At 37.6% G+C, this 21,130-nt stretch overlaps 1 protein-coding gene and 1 long non-coding RNA gene across 5 annotated transcripts in view; one reads left to right on the forward strand and one right to left on the reverse strand.

Moving 5' to 3' along the window:
• Positions 1 to 17,644, reverse strand: part of ntrk1 (neurotrophic tyrosine kinase, receptor, type 1) — a 38,607-nt gene extending 20,963 nt beyond the window's left edge. For all 4 annotated transcript variants that reach the window (XM_055211204.2, XM_055211203.2, XM_055211202.2 and 1 more), the window contains exons 1-7: positions 17,424 to 17,644; positions 10,467 to 10,541; positions 10,263 to 10,334; positions 4,665 to 4,733; positions 4,336 to 4,487; positions 3,906 to 4,048; positions 2,498 to 2,636 (exon numbers count right to left, since the gene is read on the reverse strand). In XM_055211204.2, the coding sequence (XP_055067179.2) occupies positions 2,498 to 2,636; positions 3,906 to 4,048; positions 4,336 to 4,487; positions 4,665 to 4,733; positions 10,263 to 10,334; positions 10,467 to 10,541; positions 17,424 to 17,644 (871 nt within the window). The remainder of the gene's footprint in view (positions 1 to 2,497; positions 2,637 to 3,905; positions 4,049 to 4,335; positions 4,488 to 4,664; positions 4,734 to 10,262; positions 10,335 to 10,466; positions 10,542 to 17,423) is intronic.
• LOC129448656 (uncharacterized) overlaps positions 1 to 20,867 on the forward strand; it is a 45,499-nt gene extending 24,632 nt beyond the window's left edge. The window contains exons 6-7 of the long non-coding RNA XR_012371628.1: positions 17,325 to 17,937; positions 20,781 to 20,867. This is a non-coding gene — a long non-coding RNA (uncharacterized lncRNA). The remainder of the gene's footprint in view (positions 1 to 17,324; positions 17,938 to 20,780) is intronic.
• Positions 20,868 to 21,130: the final 263 nt, after the last annotated feature.

Raw genomic sequence — 21,130 nt, forward strand, 5'->3', positions numbered from 1 at the left:
AGCATATAATGCTGACGTGCTCGTCGTGAATGTGCCGCCGCAAACTGCAAGTCTGGGAAAAACTGTTATGGTGTTCCTGATTCACAACCTGTGTATGTTTTTCGTCGCTAAAAGGGAGTTTGGGAACTTATAGGAGAGCACAGATGACAACATGTTTGCTCGAGACAGCGCAAGCTAGCCTAGCACAGGTAAAGCTAGCGATGACGCTGTTAGTGGCGTTTCTTTCAGACCAATCAGTAATCTACAGTGTTTTCGCGTCACGTTTGGTATCAGCTCGGGGTCGCTTGGAACCCCAACCGAGGTGGTACGAAAAAAGTATCGGGTACCACGTACTGCACCTAATGGAAAAGCTCCCAAAAGTAAGCTGACCCAACCCAAACTAAACCAAACCATGGGGTACTATGCAATGGAAAAGCGCCATAATATGTACTATTAGGTACAGATGTATACATTTGGTACCTTGGAGATATAAATATGTATTTACCAATATGTACCTCTGAGCTACTAATATGGACTCTTTAGGTACAAAAGTGTACTTTTTAAGAGGGTACTACGCAAGTGACGGCTAGAATACATATATTGACCATTTCTCTGACTGTGTAGATATGTTGCTTTGACTCAATTCAGATTCAGAAACAGTCAGAGAGCTATAGCAGAAGAGTAATGAGAGCATCTGTGATGGAAGCATTTGTGAATAATGAGAATACATTTGTTTTTTGGATGGTGAAGCAGTCGCCATAAACTGTTATTGTATGGGATAAACAAATTCTTTAAACATTTTCCTTTAGTGTTCAATGGAAAAACTGAAAGTATATGGTCAAAAAACAGAGAAAATTTATGAAAAAAATTGTATAATCCTAATTTTATCTGGCTACACACCCAGGTGAAAAAACAGTACACTTCCATTAATGTACCTAAAGTGCTTTATTTTTGCAGACAAATTTTGTACTTAATATACAAAAAATTCATCTTTAGTACTTTTTAAGATATTCTTAAGAACATCTAAATGTACTTATTTGTGTTATTTTAGGGCAACATCAATAGGAACTATAGACCATTTCAGCAGTAACAACATAAACAAGCGGCTGTCGCGGTCCACACGTAACTTCCGGTAAACTCCGCTAAGAATAAATAACAACAAAGTTCTTTAAACGTAGTTTATTTATATAACAAGCACAAAAACAACAACACATCGATTACCTAGGTAACCAAACCATTTGTTATTTGCGACGAGGCATTTGTTCAAGAGATCAGTTTAGCAGCTAGTCAGACCATTAAAAAAAATGAAACCGGAAGTAAGGTTCGGATCCAGGCGTGTATCACATGCGTCCGATGAAACCGTCTATAATGTGCTTCTAAAGGGACACTCCACATTTTTGGAAAATATGCTAATTTTCCCAGTTCCCCTAGAGTTAAACATTTGATTCTTACCGTTTTGGAATCCATTCAGCCGATCTCCGGGTCTGGCGGTACCACTTTTAGCATAGCTTAGCATAATCCATTGAATCTGATTAGACCATTAGCATTGCGCTAAAAAATAACCAAAGAATTTTTAAATATTTTTCCTATTTAAAAATTTGACTCTTCTGTAGTTACAACATGTTCAAAGACAGAAAATTAAACATGTTCTAGGCAGATATGGCCAGGAACTACACTCTCACTCTGGCGCAACAATCAAGGACTTTGGTGCTGTAACATGGCTGCAGCAGGCGTAGTGATATTACGCAGTGCCCGAAAATAGTCCCCCTATTGAAAGTTACCAAGGGGACTACTTTTGGGTGCTGCGTAATATAATTGCGACTGCTGCAGCCATGTAACAGCAGCAAAGTCCTTGATTATTACGCCACAATGAGAGTATAGTCCTAGCCATAACTGCCTAGAAAATCGCAACTTTTAATTTTTTGTCAGTCTTAGTACAATGTAACTACAGAAGAGTCAAGTTTTAAACAGAAAAAAAATATTGAAACTTCTTGGGTTTTTTTAGCGCGATGCTAATGGTCTAATCAGATTCAATGGATTATGCTAAGCTATGCTAAAAGTGGTACCGCCAGACCCAGAGATCAGCTGAATGGATTCCAAAACGGTAAAAATCAAATGTTTAACTCTAGGGGAGCTGGGAAATTAGCATATTTTCAAAAAATTGAACATACTATCTCTGTATTAAAAAAAATTTAGTTACCACTTGTAGTAAATTTGAACCTATTTTTGTATGAAAGATGGGTTCAAATTTACGACAAGTGGTTCCTATACACATTTTTAAATTTTTAGCACATTTTGGTTTACATTCATTGTGTCTTAAAATAGCACAAATAAGTACACCTAGATGTTCTTAAGATTATTTTAAAAAGTACTAAAGAAGATTTTGTAGTATATAATGAACAAAATTATTGTGCGAAAATAGAGCAATTTAATTACTGTCCATTATGGAAATGTACTTTATTTTCACCTGGACATGAGCTAAGATTAATAAAGCAGACATGTGAGTGTATGGACGTACATTGAATGTCCAGTTGGACCGTAGCTTTTTCCAGACCAGCTCGATTCTCCGCTTCACAGGTGAGGTTGTGCAGGTTATCTTTAGAAGATACGTTCCACATATGGAGCACTAGCTCCAGGGTTGAACCCCAGATTCCCCGCTGTGAATAAAGATGAAAACATTTAACTGATTGACATATATCATACATTGTACTATTTAGATGTTAGTTATCCAAACTAGTTAACCAAACTTTGGGTCAAATAGGGACAAACCCAGAAGATGTTTATATTTGACCCATGGGTTAAAGGTGCACTGTGTAACTTTTGGGAAGATCTGTTGATAACTATGTTTTCAGTGGTGTATAAAGACCTAACATAATAAAACGTAATGATTTTTTTATCTAAGTACATCGCGGGTCCCCTTACATGAAAGTCGCCATTTTGCACTGCTTCTACAGTAGCCCTATATGGACAATCTGCTCTACAGAGCACATTTCATCATTGCATCGTTTCAGACGACAACATGTTTGTCCTGTGGCAGCTATTGTAGCTTCTCTATGCATTTCGAAAGGGAGGGGTGAGTTGTGAACTGAGCCGTTGATAAAAATAGGGTAATTTACAAACATAGGGTAAACTAAATTAAATGGGTTTATCCGTTTTTAAACCAACACTGGGTTGAAAATAGCCCAGCATTTTTTTAGAGTGTATGATTAGACTTTGTGCTGGGAAGAAGGTCAAAATCATCCTTGGGGTATGGGTTAGGACTGTTCAATACGAATTTCAAATTTAACAAAGGTTAAAGGACAAGTTCGGTATTTTACACGTAAAGCCCTGTTTTCAGATTGTTTATGATGAAATAAGAAGGGTTTTGACTGAAATTTCGACATATGCGGCTGCCCCGAGAATTTTCGGGTGTTTGTGTTTCACCTCCCACCTCTACAATGGGTGTATAGGTGCACTGGAACAATCCTTCCTAAAATGCATTAAACTTTCGTTTACAAAGACGTGAAACTCACCGAGTGGTCAGGGGTGTTCACTGATATGCTCACACAAAAATTGCTGCAAAAGATGCTTTCCAACAGGTGTTTAAACATTCGTTGTTAACTTGTGGACCTATTTTTCCAAACGCCTCACACCCGTACATTCTTCCGCTGAGAGCTTGAATAATAGACACTCCAGCCCAGGTGGTGGCGCTAATCCGCCCCTGCCAATTGCAGGAAATAGAAACAAAGTTCCCGGCGCGGAGTAATACCGTACCTCACAGCACATCTAATACAAGTCAATGGAGTTGGCAAAAACTACGATAAAACCTGAAAACAGGGCTTTAAGTGTAAAATACCGAACTTGTCCTTTAAATAATTTTGTGTCAAAAGTTTCATTCTGTACAACTTCATGAAACATAGTTTCTGTATAAAACCAGTATGACATACCTGTAGGGTCCAGTTGGACAGTAACTGCTCTGTTCTCCAGCTAATAACAGGTGTGGGTACTCCAGTTGCCCGGCATGTGAATGTCAGATTTTCACCTTCTTGAGTGGTCGCTGTAGAGTTGTGAATTGTGACTTCAGGAACACCTGCCAACCACAAGAAACTGAAGTCTACTAGCTGCTTTTTCTTAGTTTTGCATCGTTTGCATTGGAGTGATATAGGACGAGAAATAATGGGGAGAATCGAATCAGGACCTTTTAAATGTTCAGAATCTCACTTTAACCAGTTTTCTGAGCGTTTGTTTATCAATTTTATGATAACAGCAATTCTTTCCCCACAAATGACACCAAACAGAATTGCAGTCAATTTTTTGTGGTTACACAGAAGTGATGTTTCTCTTGAAAAGGGTTTTATTTCAGATAGGTCCACTTACTGCAGTTATCCATTTCAAATAAATCCAGTGGAATGCTGTTGCTATTGTAAATGCAGTTTTGTTGCGAGTCGATGTCGCCCTGTCGTGTTCTGTGCCATTGCTGAAGCCAGTAAATATCACATGAACAGGTGAGAGGATTATCCCTCAGTATTCTGCACAGACAAAAAGGCAACATTTCATGCTTATTTCTTGTTTCCAAAAAAGCAAGCAGATCTAGTTTGTGCACTGAGTCTATCATTTACATTTCTCATGCAGAAATAAATTGTTCACATTTTCAGCTCCAAATTACCAAAACAGAATAGACTCAAATATGGGAATCTCATACTCACAGACTCAACAGAGGTACAGAATAAAAAACCCTCCAACTGATATGCATCAGAAAATTGGAGGCCAGATTTCTGTAAAAGAAGGAATGCGTGATTAATCAGGAAAGATGAAACATTAGAGACATATTTCCATTCACTTTAGCCTTGTAAGAATTTATTGACAGATGGTCACTTTCATTCGAAGAAATAATATTAAATGTTATAATTCTGTTATAATTTTAAATACTGATTGGCTGCTTGGTGTTATTGTAACAAAACAACTACCCACTATTAATGTGCAGGTATTAATAGTGGATTTTAGAGATAGATACAGTAGATGAGTGGATAGGTGGATGAATAGTACTGTAGGTAGGTAGGAATCGGTGGATGGATGGATGGATGGTACTGTAGGTAGGTAAGTAGAAGAATAATACTGTAGATAGGTAGGTAGGATGGATGCATAGATGGACGGACAGACAAACAGAGAGATGCTTTTGTTTAGATGGATGGATGGATAGTACTGTAGGTTGGTAGGATGGATGGATAGAGGGGCGGATGGACAAACGGACAGAATAGGCATACAGACAGTATGTAGGTAGGATGTATGGATAGAAAGATGGACTAGCAGACAGGTTTTGTTTATATGGATGGATTTAGATAGATGGATGGTACTGTAGGTGGGTAGGATGGATGGATAAATGGACGGACAGACAGGCGGACAGGATGGATTGTACTGTAGGTAGCAAACAGATGATTTTGTTTAGATGGATGGATGTATAGTACTGAAGGTAGGTAGGATGGAAGGACGGACGGACAGACAGACGGTTTTGTTTATATGGATGGATGGTACTGAAGGTAGGTAGGTGGGTAGGATGGGTGGACAGACAGACAGATGGTTTTGTTTAGATGATGGATGGATGGATGCATAGAAAGACGGACGGACGGATAGACAGACTGTTTTGTTTAGATGGATGGATGGTACTGTAGGTAGGTAGGTGAATAGGATGGATGATAAATGGAAGGACAGACAAACAGACAGATGTTTTTGTTTAGATGATGGATGGATGAATGAATGGATGCATAAATGGACGGATGGATGCATAGATGGACAGACGGACGAACAGACAAACGGTTTTGTTTAGGTGGATGCATAGATGGACGGTTGATGGACAGACAGATGGTTTTGTTTAGATGGATGGATGGGTGGATGGATGGATAGTACTGAAGGTAGGTAGGATGGATGAACATACAGACAGTTTTGTTTAGATGATGGATGGATGCATAGATGGACGGACGGACGGACGGACAGACAAATGGTTTTGTTTAGATGGATGGATGCATAGATGGATGGACAGACAGATGGTTTTGTTTAGATGATGGATGGATGCATAGATGGACAGACGGACGGACAGACAGATGGTTTTGTTTAGATGGATGGACAGAAAGATGGTTTTGTTTAGATGATGGATGGATGCATAGATGGACGGACGGACAGACAGATGGTTTTGTTTAGATGGATGGATGCATAAATGGATAGACAGACAGATGGTTTTGTTTATATGATGGATGGATGCATAGATGAACGGAAGGGCGGACGGCGGACAGACAGACAGTTTTGTTTATATGGATGGATGGATAGTACTGTAGGTCGGTAGGATGGATGGACAAACAGACAGAAGCTTTTGTTTAGATGATGGATGCATAGATGGACAGACAGACAGTTTTGTTTAGATAGATGGATGGTACTGTAGTTAGGTGGGTAGGATGGATGGATAAATGGACGGACAGATGGACAGCCAGACAGACAGACAGACAGACAGACAGTTTTGTTTTAGATGGATGGATGCATAGATGGATGGACGGACAGATGGTTTTGTTTAGATGATGGATGGATGGATGGATGCATAGATGGATGGACGGACAGATGGTTTTGTTTAGATGATGGATGGATGGATGGATGGATGCATAGATGGACGGGCGGATGGACAGACAGATGGTTTTGTTTAGATGATGGATGGATGCATAGATGGACGGACGGACGACAGACTGATGGTTTTGTTTAGATTGATGATGCATAGATGGATGGACAGACAGATGGTTTTGTTTAGATGATGGATGGATGCATAGATGGATGGACGGAAGGACGGATGGCGGACAGACAGACAGTTTTGTTTAGATGGATGGATGGATATTACTGTAGGTCGGTAGGATGGATGGACAAACAGACAGAAGCTTTTGTTTAGATGATGGATGCATAGATGGACAGATAGACGGTTTTGTTTAGATAGATGGATGGTACTGTAGTTAGGTGGGTAGGATGGATGGATAAATGGATGGACGGACGAACAGACAGACAGACAGACAGACAGACAGTTTTGTTTTAGATGGATGGATGCATAGATGGATGGACAGACAGATGGTTTTGTTTAGATGATGGATGGATGGATGGATGGATGGATGGATGCATAGATGGATGGACAGACAGATGGTTTTGTTTAGATGATGGATGGATGCATAGATGGACGGACGGAAAGACAGGTGGTTTTGTTTAGATGGATGATGCATAGATGGATGGACAGACAGATGGTTTTGTTTAGATGATGGATGGATGCATAGATGGATGGACGGAAGGACGGATGGCGACAGACAGACGGTTTTGTTTAGATGGATGGATGGATAGTACTGTAGGTCGGTAGGATGGATGGACGAACAGACAGAAGCTTTTGTTTAGATGATGGATGCATAGATGGACCGACAGGCGGTTTTGATTAGATGGATGGATGGAGATGGATGGATGGTACTGTAGATAGGTAGGTAGGGAAGAATGGATGGATGGATGGACAGACAGACAAATGGTTTTGTTTAGATGGTGGATGGATGGATGCATAGATGGACAGACAGACGGACGTATAGACAGATAGACGATTTTGTTTAGATGGATGGATGCATAGATGGACAGACAGATAGACGGTTTTGTTTAGATAGATGGATGGTACTGTAGGTAGGTGGGTAGGATGGACAGACAGATGGTTTTGTTTAAATGATGGATGGATGGATAGATGGATAGACGGAAGGACGGACAGCTGACAGACAGACAGTTTTGTTTAGATGGATGGATGGATAGTACTGTAGGTTTGTAGGATGGATGGATGGACAAACAGACAGAAGCTTTTGTTTAGATGATGGATGTATAGATGGACAGACAGACAGTTTTGTTTAGATGGATGGATGCTACTGTAGGTAGGCAGGTAGGTAGGTAGGTAGAATGGATGGATAAATGGACAGATAGACAGACAGATGGTTTTGTTTTGTATTTATAGATAAGGAAATTAATTTGAAAAAAGCTGAGCTCACAGACAAATTGTGTTGAAAACGACATGCTTTAAAAAGCTGTTAAGTTGTCTAACAGAAACGTTTTCTGATGTAGAGAAATGTACTCTTCTGTGTAATTGAATTTATGAGACACCCTCAGGGGTGAAAGCTGTAAACCAGAGCTGAAGGAACGCACAGATGAGAGGCAGCGGTGACAGTAATGCCTTCACTGATATAGATTCTCGGTGGCAGGGCTAATGGGGGCCAGCAAGGGTTCAAATATTTGTTTTCGCTACTCCCAAAAGTTCATGTCAGATGGGTCGGCCATCAGGGCCTATCTATTACAGTTCGATTCTACCGTAGGGAGAGCACGCCTGAGAATAGCAGCTGCTGTTTCATCCAGGCATTGAGAGGAGGGGGCATGGATCAAAGAAGCAAACAAAAGCCATGAATCGGTCAGACGAATAAAAAGTAGATTCGTTTATACTCATGATTTTTCCTACTGTATATCCCCCACCACGTAATGCTTCCAGACCTTAGAGACACATCTGTTCTTCCACACAACCCTCTGTGAAATATTGATTGGGTGATAATGGACCCTTAGTGGAGTGTATTTATTATGCATCAGTTGTCAATAATACGCCAAAGTGGGCGAGTAAAGGGTGACTGCTGGATATGCTCTCATGTTTCCCCAAACCCCCACCCCAGGACTCCCACCCCACCCTCCTGTGTGACCGCTTTCCTTCACATCAACAACAGTGGGCATGTCACACACACTGGAGATAAAGATTACAAGATAGTGGAGATATGGGTCAACAACCTTCGGAGGCACAGAGCTAATATCATTACAGTTTGTTGACGTGGAGCTTGGAAATCTTCCCTTCAGGAGATAATAGTTCTTGTCTCTTTTTGCCCTAATATGTGTTGATATTATGCTGCTACAGATATCGACTTATTAAATTAAATCATAAAATTATATACTAGAAATATAGAATAGTATAGTTATATGTATATATAAATGATACATATTAGGACCTTTTGAAAGGGAATGGCTCATTGACAGCTTTTGTACCATTTTATTTTTGAAAATGGACTATGCTATGCCATACTGTACTGTACTGTACTATACTATAAAACTATTTGGCCAATTTGTTTTTGATGCCAGGATCTGTAAGGTTTCTTGTGGTAGGCATAGCATTTGATTCCAGCCCAGTCACACGAAATTTCGTACGTATAGTCATGTAATTTTTTGATAATTTTTCGTGATCGTATCACAAATTTCTGTTTATGTGTCATTGTCAAGTATTGGTTACTTAATTGTTTGGTCCTATTTTCTTACCGTTGTTGCTTCGGGTTAGGGGTTAGATTTACATAAAATGACATCCTATTCCTTACCCAACCCTAACAACTCTAACGCCAGGCGAAAATGGTTTAAAATTTAGAAAATATAATAAAATCTGAAAAAATAGTATAAACCAATACTTAAAGTGACATACTAACGCAAACACCAAATCTAACCATAAACCGAAGCGAAAATGGTTTGACAATAGGAAAAAGCAGTTGAGTAACCAACACGTGACAATGACAAGTAAACAGAAATTTGTGTTACGATCACGAAAAAATTCAGAAATTTGTGACAGTAACACGAAAAAGAAGCAAAAATTACGTGACTATAGGTACATAATTTTGTGCGACGGGGTAGTTGATTGATACATATAGCTGATATCAGTGGCAATCATTATTTTCCATATAGTAAAAATACTTTACTTATCTTCTCGTAACTTATGACGTGTTGTATTTTGGCCAGAAGTATAAACTTACTTTATGTAGCCGAACATAGACGATAAAACAGTGTGCACCTATAATCCATTACAAATTCATAATCAAGGTTGCGTAGCTCGAAGCATTTGCATATTAGTATGTGTCATGTAATTTTTAATTACATCTACATTGTGTAAATGGATGGAGGCAGTGCCATTTAACACCTGCCTTTCAGGATGGAAATCATGTCAGGTAATTAATATTTATAGGCCTAGCTGATACGATTGATCTTCCCTTACTGGTATAAAGGATGATAAACAACAAATCTCCACATTTACTTTAAATAAGGATGGAAAATAAACGTAACAAAATGATTTCTGGGAGTAAAACATGACGTTTGTCACTAACTGTAAACATAAGTCACAGTTTCACCACCTGAGATCAATCAGATAGCTTCACTCATCTGAAGGGAAGATAGTTTAAAGTGATTGACAGGTACAAGCCGTAAGACCCCAGTGTATTGCGGGAAAGCCAGTAAAGAATACTTACACATACTGCAGCTTGAAATTATGCTGAAAGGCGTTTTCAGAGATATACAGCAACCCACAATCTGTTACCGTACTGAAAAACACGTGTTAAGAAAATCATTACTTGATCTAGATAGATTATAAATGACACACATTGTTATATTGATAATCATACAGTAATATTGAATGATATAACAGCACAACACAGTTATAGTCTTTTACTCACAGGTTCTTTAGGTCTCTGTAGTTGGCGAGGTCCGTGTCTGTGATATTTTCCAGGTTGGCTTGGTTCTCTATGTAGCTGGTGGATTGAAATGAGAAATGTTTCTTTTTATTTATCAGTAATTGAATTAAAGTAATATTGCAGGATATTAACTGAACCTAATAAGATAATCTCTTAAACTCCTGACTCTCTGTGGTCGTTAAAAATCCCAGGATGTCTTTCGAAAAAGAGTAGGGGTGTGCCCCGACATTCTGGCCAAACTTGCCTATTGGCCTACTAACCATCTCCTCATATCTACCCAGTCTCACGAAATTATCTAAAGTCACGTAATTTTTTGATTCTTTTTCGTGATACTCTCACGAATTTCCAGGATCTTTCATGAGTTCTCTTTATGTGTCATTGTCACGTATTGGTTGCTCAACTGCTTTTTCTTATTTTCAAACCATTGTCAATTCGGTTTAAGGATAGATTTGGTGTTTGTGTTAGGATGTCATTTTATGTAAATCTAACCCTAAACCAAAGCGACAATGGTTTAAAAATATAACAAAACAGCTGAGTAACCAATAAGTGACAATGTCACATAAACAGAAATTCGTGATACGATCATGAAAAAACTTGGAAATTTGTGACAGTATCACAAAAAAAGAATACCAAAATTATGTTACTATAGGTAGGTAGTTTCATGAAACTGGGCTGCTCATATACTAATAAGCTGGTGTATGGTGGGCATTCTGGCGCAATATGGCTGCCGTCGCATCATACAGGTGGATGCTGCACATTGGCTGAGAAAAATCTGCCTTTGTAAAATGTAAAGCGCCTTAAGTGCTGCAGAGAAGCACTATATAAATTTAACAAATTAATTGTTATTATTATTATTATGATTATTATTAAAAATAAAGGTGCTCAAGATGCCGTAGAAGAACCATTTAATGAAAAAAGGTTATTTAGATTACAAAAATTGTCTTCCACAACTTATACAACCCGGAAGTAGCGCCTCACGTGAAAGAGAAAGAACTCAGTGTATGTTTTAAAGATTGCTCTGCTTCTGATCTCTATCAAAAGTCCTTCACAAAAATGGAATTATCTCAGCTTTTTGCTCAAAATTGGGTGTTTTTGAAGAAACCTACCCATATGAGAGGTGATAAAAAGAGAACTAATGAAAGCAGAGGGTCTGTTCTTTCATTTGATATATTGTTTGTTATATATATTTTCTGAAAGGCATTAAACTTTTGTGAAAATCATGAAAAATACTGGCACTGGCTGGCAACTTTTTTTAAAAAGCTGGCGGGGAAAGAGTTAAGCACCTTTATTTTTAAGAGTATAATCTCACTCACTGACATGATGCTCAAGTGTTATGGGTGGCTAATGGTTACTAAGGTGTTCTGAGTGGTTGCTAGGGTGTTTTGTGGTACTCTCTGGTCATTTTTCTTTGACTATTTGATTGTCTCCTGAATACAATTCATAAGATAGAGAAAGTAATCTTCAATATCAGTTACATCTTGTACAACAAAACATTACACAGTTTACTTTCTAATACAGTCCTATTATTATTTTTCCCGGATTATTACTGAAAGTCATTCTAAGTGAAAATGTGTTTTATCATTTTTTATCAAATTGTGCTAACTTACTGTGCTTTTGAATAGTTTTGCTTTTCTGCTAACATCAGAAATCTCACTTTTCAGCCTCTCCTCACCAACAACCTGTCTACGTTTTGGTACGCAACGCCCACTTTTCAAAATCCAATTATTTCCAAATGAATAAAAATAAAGGGAGCTAGCTACTTAACAGCAAGGCCACGCCTAAACCCATCACTTGACTTCCCAAAACTTTCTTAAAGTCGCAATGAAATTAAAATAAAAAATTGTGGTATTTTTTACAAATCTGTGTGCTTCATTATTTTTTACAAGTTTATGTGAACTCATAATCTTAAATCAAAAACGCAAATCTCCTCCAAACGATCTCCTCTCATCTTTACTTCCGGTCATATGGTATGGCACGTGGGTGGGGTCCGGGAAGAGATCCCAGTGATTAGGAAATAGCAACATGACTCAACTTCAAATGATCTAAACAGTTATCGATGGACGAAGCTCTAGCTTTATTATTTGAGAAGCCATTCCACTCGGATATACGTCACCGCTGGAAAAATAAGACAATACTACTTCCGGCTACTAACTTCCGTTTCATGCCGACTTTAAAATCAGGTTGCTCATTTGTCTCATTCATTCTCTCGAACCCTCTCATCCTTTACCCATTCTTACCATTTTCTTTCTCTTTCCCTTCATGTTGTACTGGGGGTCATAAGCGCCTACTTATACTAAGATTCCCTGATCAACCTGAATCCACCCCCCACTTTCCCTTTCATCCCTGACATCCTATTTAATAAATAATCCTCAAACAGTCATGGTTGTCCTTGCTTGTGAAATGTCACTGTGATGATGACTCTATATTGCTCTGTTACCCCTTAAAATTCCAGTGTACCGTGGAAGGGACACCGCAGTATTTGACAGAAAACTTCATCAACTACAACAACAACAACTCAAAAACAAAAAACTAAACATATCTTTGGAAAGCTGATATTCTTGTGATTCTAACGATGTAAACTGTTTTAAGAGACAATCAACACAGCAGGTACAATGTGTGTCCATTTAGGCATTTTTTTCAGGAAGGGGTTTAAACTATTAAGAAAAGAAATGAACAACACCAACCCAGATAAAACATTTCATCCAGAAATTGGATTGTATAAACGTCTAAATGGCAAAGCTTTAATGTTCACCTGATTTCTCTTTTAACAGCACTTTAAAACTCTGAGCTCTTTTTGTTTTCAGTTCTTTGTGAGCTAAATGAAATGCTGCTGTTCCCTTGCAGCTGTTAATATGAAGAATGAGCACCATTAGTGAAGTATTATGAAATCGATTAATTTTTCTGCTCCACACAAGCAGTTTTTCTGTGAAAACTACTTCTGTTTCAGGAAGTAGATCTAGATTCTTCTTAAGAAAATGCTTAATTGTTGTCTTCATCATGATCCAGTAAACTAGACCAGGGGTTTTCAAATGGGGGTCTGGGGACCAGGGGCCTACAGTAGATCCCCAGAAGAAATATGAAAACATTTTTTTGCAAATTATATATTTGTTATACATTTTATATATATATTATTAGGTAGGGGATCCCTCACAAACGATTCATCATATTTGGGGGTCCTTCTTGACATTATAAAGGCCCAAATCTACCCCTTCCCCTTTGTTTCGGGGATTCACATGAAGGGGTGTCTCAATTCTCTTTTGGCTGGAGGGGAAGGGGTAGTGGTAAGGGCCAGGTAGCCCTTCAAACAAAGATTTTTCGGGACCACACTTCAGACGAAGGGGTATGATAAATTTCCAATATGGCCGACCGAGCGAGCAGGGAGACCAATATATGTAATTTTTAAATTATAAAGTATTTTAATAACAAATAATCACTTGTTTTATGTTGCCTTTAATCTTGTGTTCATGTATACGGTTATGTTCTCCGAAAAAGATTTGTAAAAATCGCTGTGAAAAAAGTTTGCTATTGTTATTGACTTTTTGATAGTTCCACAACAGATGTTTTGATATTTTATTGTAATATAAAAATTTTATTGTATTATTACTTTGGTGCATCTATGACGTAGGAGCTAGCGACGACTTATGATGACGTGTAACGGTCTAGTAGTGGTGTCCCATTTCTTAGGGGAATATTTTCAACCCTACCCCTTAGGGGGAGGAGTATAAAATAAACTTAGAAAGCTTATCATCCAGAATATTTCATTTCAGCTGAAAGCAGCACATTAGATGACATCCGAAAAAATACTTTGTGTTTACAATATACACAATTTTTTTGTTATTTATGTTATGTTATTACGAACCCAGACGCTGGATTAAAATAACCCAGAAAGTTGTTATATTTAAGACAATAATGGATTTAAAACAATCTATAATTTTTTTGTTGAAAATCTCAAAATAGGTTAAATTACAACCCAACCTGTTGGGTTTGTCCTTTTTTGCCTCTATGCCAGCATTTTTCAGAGAGTCCAGAGACTCATATGACGTGCCGACTTGATAAAACTCAATTCAATCTGATGTTTTGATATTTCTGGTCATTACTTTTAAAGCTCCGTCAATACATAATCAGCACAAGCCGCTTTTTATAATATAGTAAAAGCACGACCATATGTGCACATGATTACATTCACTGTATAGCAAGCTGAAATAAGATCCCATTATGTTTATTGCATGTTGTGAACATTGAACTGTTTTGCTTTTATAGTTCCTGATGTTTTTTAAGAAATGGGATATGAACACTTGGTCATGTTGTCTGTTCATTGCAAACAAATGTTAGTTCACAAAGTTCACAAAATACAGAGCAGTATAAAGCATCTCTCTATAGTCCATTATATAGACAGCAAGCTATACAGACATTTCTTTTGACTTTAATGGAATCTTCTCATCTCTCCTGCTTCTGTCGAGTTGTGTTTGGGAACAACACATATTTATTAGCGTCTGATTGACCCGGAGAGCTGTAATGCAATTACAGAGCAGGTGGGACGACATCTCAAACTGCTTTGGCTTATTGAATCGCGTCGAGTGGGTAATATTTCATCTATTGTTTTCAGCGGGGCATTCGCTAGCAATTCACAGGATGGAATGCACTAGATGGATGATGAATTTCTGCCATTGGTATGAAGTTAATGGTCGCTTGTTTTCATCCCTAATAGAAGCTGTGTTTCTATGTACTGTACCCCATTTCGCTAATACAGTCAAATGCTGCAATTTTATGGGCACAGGGTGTACTTTGTAAACATGTGGCGAAAGAGCCTCTCGCTTATCGATTGAATGATTGTAGTTAATGTAGAGACTGTCGAAGTTCAGAGAATCAGGTGTACCGAACACAAACAACAATCGGGTTTGGCACGGATGCCAGGGGCTTAGAAAGTACAAAGGGGAAACATCATGCTTATGTCTTAGGCCTTACAGTATGACAACTGTATGTTATTGGTCAATAAAAAGCATAACTGTAAAACAACTAAATGCATACAGATGTGATTTGTATTGCTTTTGATTGTTGATAATGTACAGTTTAGTCCTTTAAAGGATCATTTTAACAATACATGACCAATAAAAAAAGTATTTTTAGCATTTTCTATATAAAATAGGACCATGGACCACAAAACCAGTCATAAGTCGCATGGGTATATTTGTAGCAATAGCCAAAATTATGTAGCAATGGGTCAAAATTAACACTTTTCTTTTATACCAAAGATTATAAGGATTTAAGTAAAGATCATGTTTCATGAGGAAATGTTTTCAATTTCTACTGTACATATATCAAATACATTTATTTATCATTAGTAATGTGTTGGTAAGGACTTCATTTGGAAAACTTTAAAGGCGATTTTCTCAATATTTAGATTTTTTGCAACCTCAGATTACAGATTGTCAAATACTTGTATCTCGGCCAAATATTGTCCTATCCTAACAAACCATACACTGATGGATAGCTAATATTATTCAGCTTTCAGATAATATATACATCTCAATATGGTTTTGTGGTCCATGGTCACAAATCATAATGTAAAGAACATTCTGTTAGTGCTGGGCAAAGATTAATCGTGATTAATCGCATACAAAATAAAAGTGATTTTTTTGCATAATTTATGTCTGTACAATAATTATTTATATTTAATCCCACACACACACATACATATATACATGAAGAGTTTCGTTGCAAAACGAGATAAATCCATTTTTTAGCATTTTTGTCAAAACATGTTTATTATTATGTTATCATGTTATTATTTTGTTTTATAGTGCTACGTAGCTGTATTTTTTAAGTTATGAAGGTTTAAATCAAAACAAACCAACTGCAGTTGAATTGATATTAATTGGAATGCACAACCAAAAAACGAGATTTCTGAACAATAAAAAAAAACGGATTTATCTCTTTATATATATAATTAAATGTATATATCATATAGAATATATAAAAATATAAATAAATATATATACACTTGTAAATGTTTCTTAAATACATACATGAATGTGTTTTTATATATACATAATAATTACACACAGCACACACTCAAATATTAAGCAAAAAATACTTTTATTTTGTTTGCGATTAATCGCGATTAATCTTTGCCCAGCACTAGGAAAATTTAATCTTGATATCTTTAATATTTACTAAAGTCATGTATGAAATCAACGACTGAAATCAAAACAAACTTTAATGCTCTTAGGAGTGATTAGTCACAGAATTAGATTATGAGACTTTAGGCTGGATTTTTAATGGTCACATATCATTAAAGTACTGTAACTTTCGAATTATTATATGGCATTTTGTCTCTATATGATTCAATAATTAAATGTCATGTTATGCTGTAGCATTTTTACAATATTTTTTCAATAAGATGACAATATTTACAGTAATAAATGAGTCAGACAGCATGCATGAGTGAGAGAGTGTTAGTGGTGTGGTGATTATGTCACCTACTATAGGCATGAATGTCGGCTTTGATTTAAAGCTGTTTAACAAATGAAGGACGCTGAAGTGATCTCATCATAGTAAAGTATTCTCAAAGACTTCAAAAATATACGCTTGTCTGAATACTCTCTTCCAAACTAAATGTTTACAATCATTTCCCTTTATATCATGTTAATGTCACCGAACACTTTTTAAAGCTCTTAGAGAAACTACAAACAGCTCAGCAGGACGAGCTCCACAATACACCACGCAGAACAAGGCCACTTTCCTCTTTTCTCAATCATTTTGTTGTCTAGGTTAAAACTGTATACATTAAACATTACATAAAAGTTCATTTAAACTCACAAACTATTTTATCTTTTTCAGAGTCACACTTGTTGTGTCAAGCACCAACCAAAACATGCCTCAACTTTCATCAAGCACCGTTACTAATAATGATTGCTCAAAGTTTCAAACTCAACTCACATCTCCGTGACGTTTTCGCTTTCCTGTGGCGCCAGCGCCGGGATGCTCATGATGCCGTCCGTCTCCAGGCACTGCAGCATGGCAAAGGAACATCGGCAGGCACCCGGGCATCCGCTCAGGGCTGGTGGGACCAGAAAGAGAAGCAGTACCACAACCAGGGGTAACCTACGGTGACCCCTCGCTGCCATCACGAGTTCAAGTGAGTTTGTATCCAGGGACATCTCTACTCCACATCAGACGCGACAGGGATTGAAGCAGAAACTCTGGGCGTAAGGAGAGGCGGCTCTTCTCTTGGCCAGCACTCAGGGTTATGATCCCATCCAGGAGCTGAGCTATTGAGCCGTGTTGCGGGGCCCAGGGGAACGGTGGGCTGTTGCCTCCTCTCCTCCTCTCACTGCCTCCCAGTCCGAGATGGAGAAAAGGAGGGGAGGGGCGAGCAGTCCATTAGTTGAGTGTGAGATGGGAGAAAGCAATGGTCACCAGACACCTTTGTGACACTTGCAGAAGTGAGCTGGTAAGTGATGCCGCAGGTGGACGGAGTTGGACACCTGTTAGAATCGGGATAAAAAACTTTTGAGTTTACAAGACAACAAATAATATGTCGCTTATTATGCTCTTTAAATATAAGTTCTTCTTATTAGCTGTCTGTTTTATAACCCTGAAATGCTGTTAGATGGTCTGTGTAAAGTAAGCATCTACGACAATCATCTTATTTCTAGTTTTAAAAAAGTTTATTTGTCTCTTGTTTTTTTAACACCATTTCAGCATCCAGGGCTATATTAATGGTGAGAACTGGTTAATCTCAGGGTTCTCACGGGTCCTTGAAATCCTTGAAAGTTTGTGAATCTGGGGAAAAAATTCAAGACCCTGAGAAGTTTTTGAAAATATACATACATAGATACAGGTCATTGAAAGTGCTTGAATCTATTTTATGCAAGTTTTCTGGAAAAAAACATATTATTCCCTGTGTAGTGTAGGACAATATCATAAAATTTTTTGAAACTTACCACTGGACAGTGTTGTGCCTGAACGAGTTCATTGAACGAAAGTTCATGAACTAGTTCATATTTTGGGCGAACGTGAACTGAACGTACTGTATTACTGCCTGATGAACGCAAGATGAACTCGTTCATTCTGGGGCTTGTGAACGGCACGTTCTCTCACTTTAACGTCATTCAGTAGTGCCAGATTTCTATAGAGTCTTCCCGGGGCAAACCCGTCTAAAACACACTGTAAACAGGCCTTAATGTGTAGCGGAAAAACACCCAATCTGGCAACACCAGCCACCAGGCTGCATACGTCATCAAAACAACACTAACTGGACGCTGCTATCCAAATCCCTGCGCGCATAGTTTAACATTAAATAACATCATATTTGTCCTAAATCGTTAACGATTAACAAAGGCTGCTTACGCATATTCTGGATCTTGAATTAGACTTCGACTAAGCTCACGCTATTTAACGTGCACGTGCGGTGTGCAATACCTGCGAGTTGTCATACACGCAACGCCTCGCATCGCTTCTCGCCCGGAAAACCCCCTTGAAGCACCCGGCTAGCCTTTCAAGGTATGTGCAAGCAAATACAAAAATTAAAAGACAGTCAATGCTCGTAAACCCTGGTTGGATAAGGGTTTAAAGTTGGATATCAAGATGAAATCTGATGCATTTACCTTCAGTGTTAAAACTGATAAAATAATTGCTGTCTGTGGTTCTATATGGGCTATAATGTCAATATTTTTTTTTTAAATAATATGGGGAAAAATAACTATAAATTAGTTCATTTTTGGAACTGTGAACTAGTTCAAAATTTGGAAATATGAACTATGAACTGAACTAGTTCATTTTAAAATTTGTGAACTGTGAACTGAACTAGTTAATGTAGAAAGTGAACTTTCCCAACACTGCCACTGGAGGCGTCCCCTCAAAGTGTCACCACAGGGACGCAGCACAAGTTCCCTCGAAAGGGAACTATAACAATGTATCTTAAAAGGTAACACGATGTAACCTTGCTCTCACTTGAAATGTGTCCCCACATTTAGTCCCTGAATTTAAGGGTATTGGACCTGGAAAAGCCTGAAAGGTCCTTGAATTTGAAGTTAACTAAGGTGTGGGAACCCTGTAATCTACACACCAGATAATCCATATACAAGTTGGCGAAGGACAATTTGACATCATAAATACACCTATCCTGCATTTCTTTAGACTGTAGGAAGAAACCAGAGTTAGCCCACGCTAACACAAGGAGAACATGCAAACCCAACACAAAAAGGCCAAGGCTTGAATCGGGGACTTTTTAGCTGTGAGGCAGCACTACTATAGTGCCACCCATATATGCAAAGTACAAAAGGTTTAGCATGCCATAATATCCAGTATAAGGTTTATTATTTCACGTATCATTTGAACATTTTAAATCTACATATGCTGCACTTAAGTCACACTTAAAAACCATGAATGCTGATTGGTCAGTTCAGTTTCGAATGTCCTAAAATACACAATATATGACCCTGGACCATAAGATTTATTAAGATTATACTACATCTAAAAGCTGAATAAATAATTTCCATTAATGTATGATCTGTTAGGAAAGGAGAATATTTGGCCGGGATACAACTAGGCGAGGCAAGAAAATAGCTGATAGATAGATAGATAGATAGATAGATAGATAGATAGATAGATAGATAGATAGATAGATAGATAGATAGATAGATAGATAGATAGATAGATAGATAGATAGATAGATAGATAGATAGATAGATAGATAGATAGATAGATAGATACTTTAGATAGGAAATTGAGATGCATTAGCAGCTATACAGTATTACAGTAAAGTACCCACAGTAGGACAATAATACAATAGACAATAAAACAATAGTGCGTGCTATAATTATACATGCTATTTACATACATTTGCTATTCACTTACAAATACACAATAGACTCTTGTTAATATACAGTGCTTTTTGTAAATGTACATAATTATTAATAGAAAAAAGTGACTTTATTCTTTGAATAAAGAATTGGCTGTAAGACAAAGCACAATAACACAGTGCTAATATGTACAAATAATGCACGTTATGTTGAAAAATGTTATATATTTGGGGTTTTTTTTGCACATAATGAGTTTAAACTTGAAGTTTTGATTTGACAAAATATCTTCATGGAACATGGTCTTCACATAATATCCTAATGATTTTTGTCATTAAAAAATATTGATAATTTTGATCCATACAACGTATTGTTGGCTATTGCTGCAAATGTACTTGTGCGACTTATGACTGGTTTTGTGGTTCAGGGTCACATAAAGGAACAGCTACTGTCTCGTTGTCAATAATGTTACAATCTCTGAGTTTCATTGCAGACTTTGATATCTTTGCCAATGTGTGGTTGAGACATTGTTGAGCTTTGGTGAAACTTCTGTAGACCTGTGTGAGATTACGTCTTCTCAATCGTGCAATACATACACCAAATTCCACTTTGGCGTGCATATGATAGGCCAGTCCTTCCCATTCACTTAAACGGCGTATCTTTTTTTGTCGTTTTATTTATTGTTTTCTAAATTTTTTCTGTTTTTTAAACCATTTTCGCTTGGGTTTAGGGTTAGATTTGAGATTTGCTCTAGGAGGTTATTTAATATACAGGTTTCTCCATGTTTTTGGTCGCTTGAAGTTGGGGTTAGAATTGGGGTTTGGGTTAGGATGTCATTTTTAT

The sequence above is a fragment of the Misgurnus anguillicaudatus genome, chromosome 10, assembly GCF_027580225.2.
Source record: "Misgurnus anguillicaudatus chromosome 10, ASM2758022v2, whole genome shotgun sequence".
Lineage (NCBI taxonomy): Eukaryota > Metazoa > Chordata > Actinopteri > Cypriniformes > Cobitidae > Misgurnus > Misgurnus anguillicaudatus.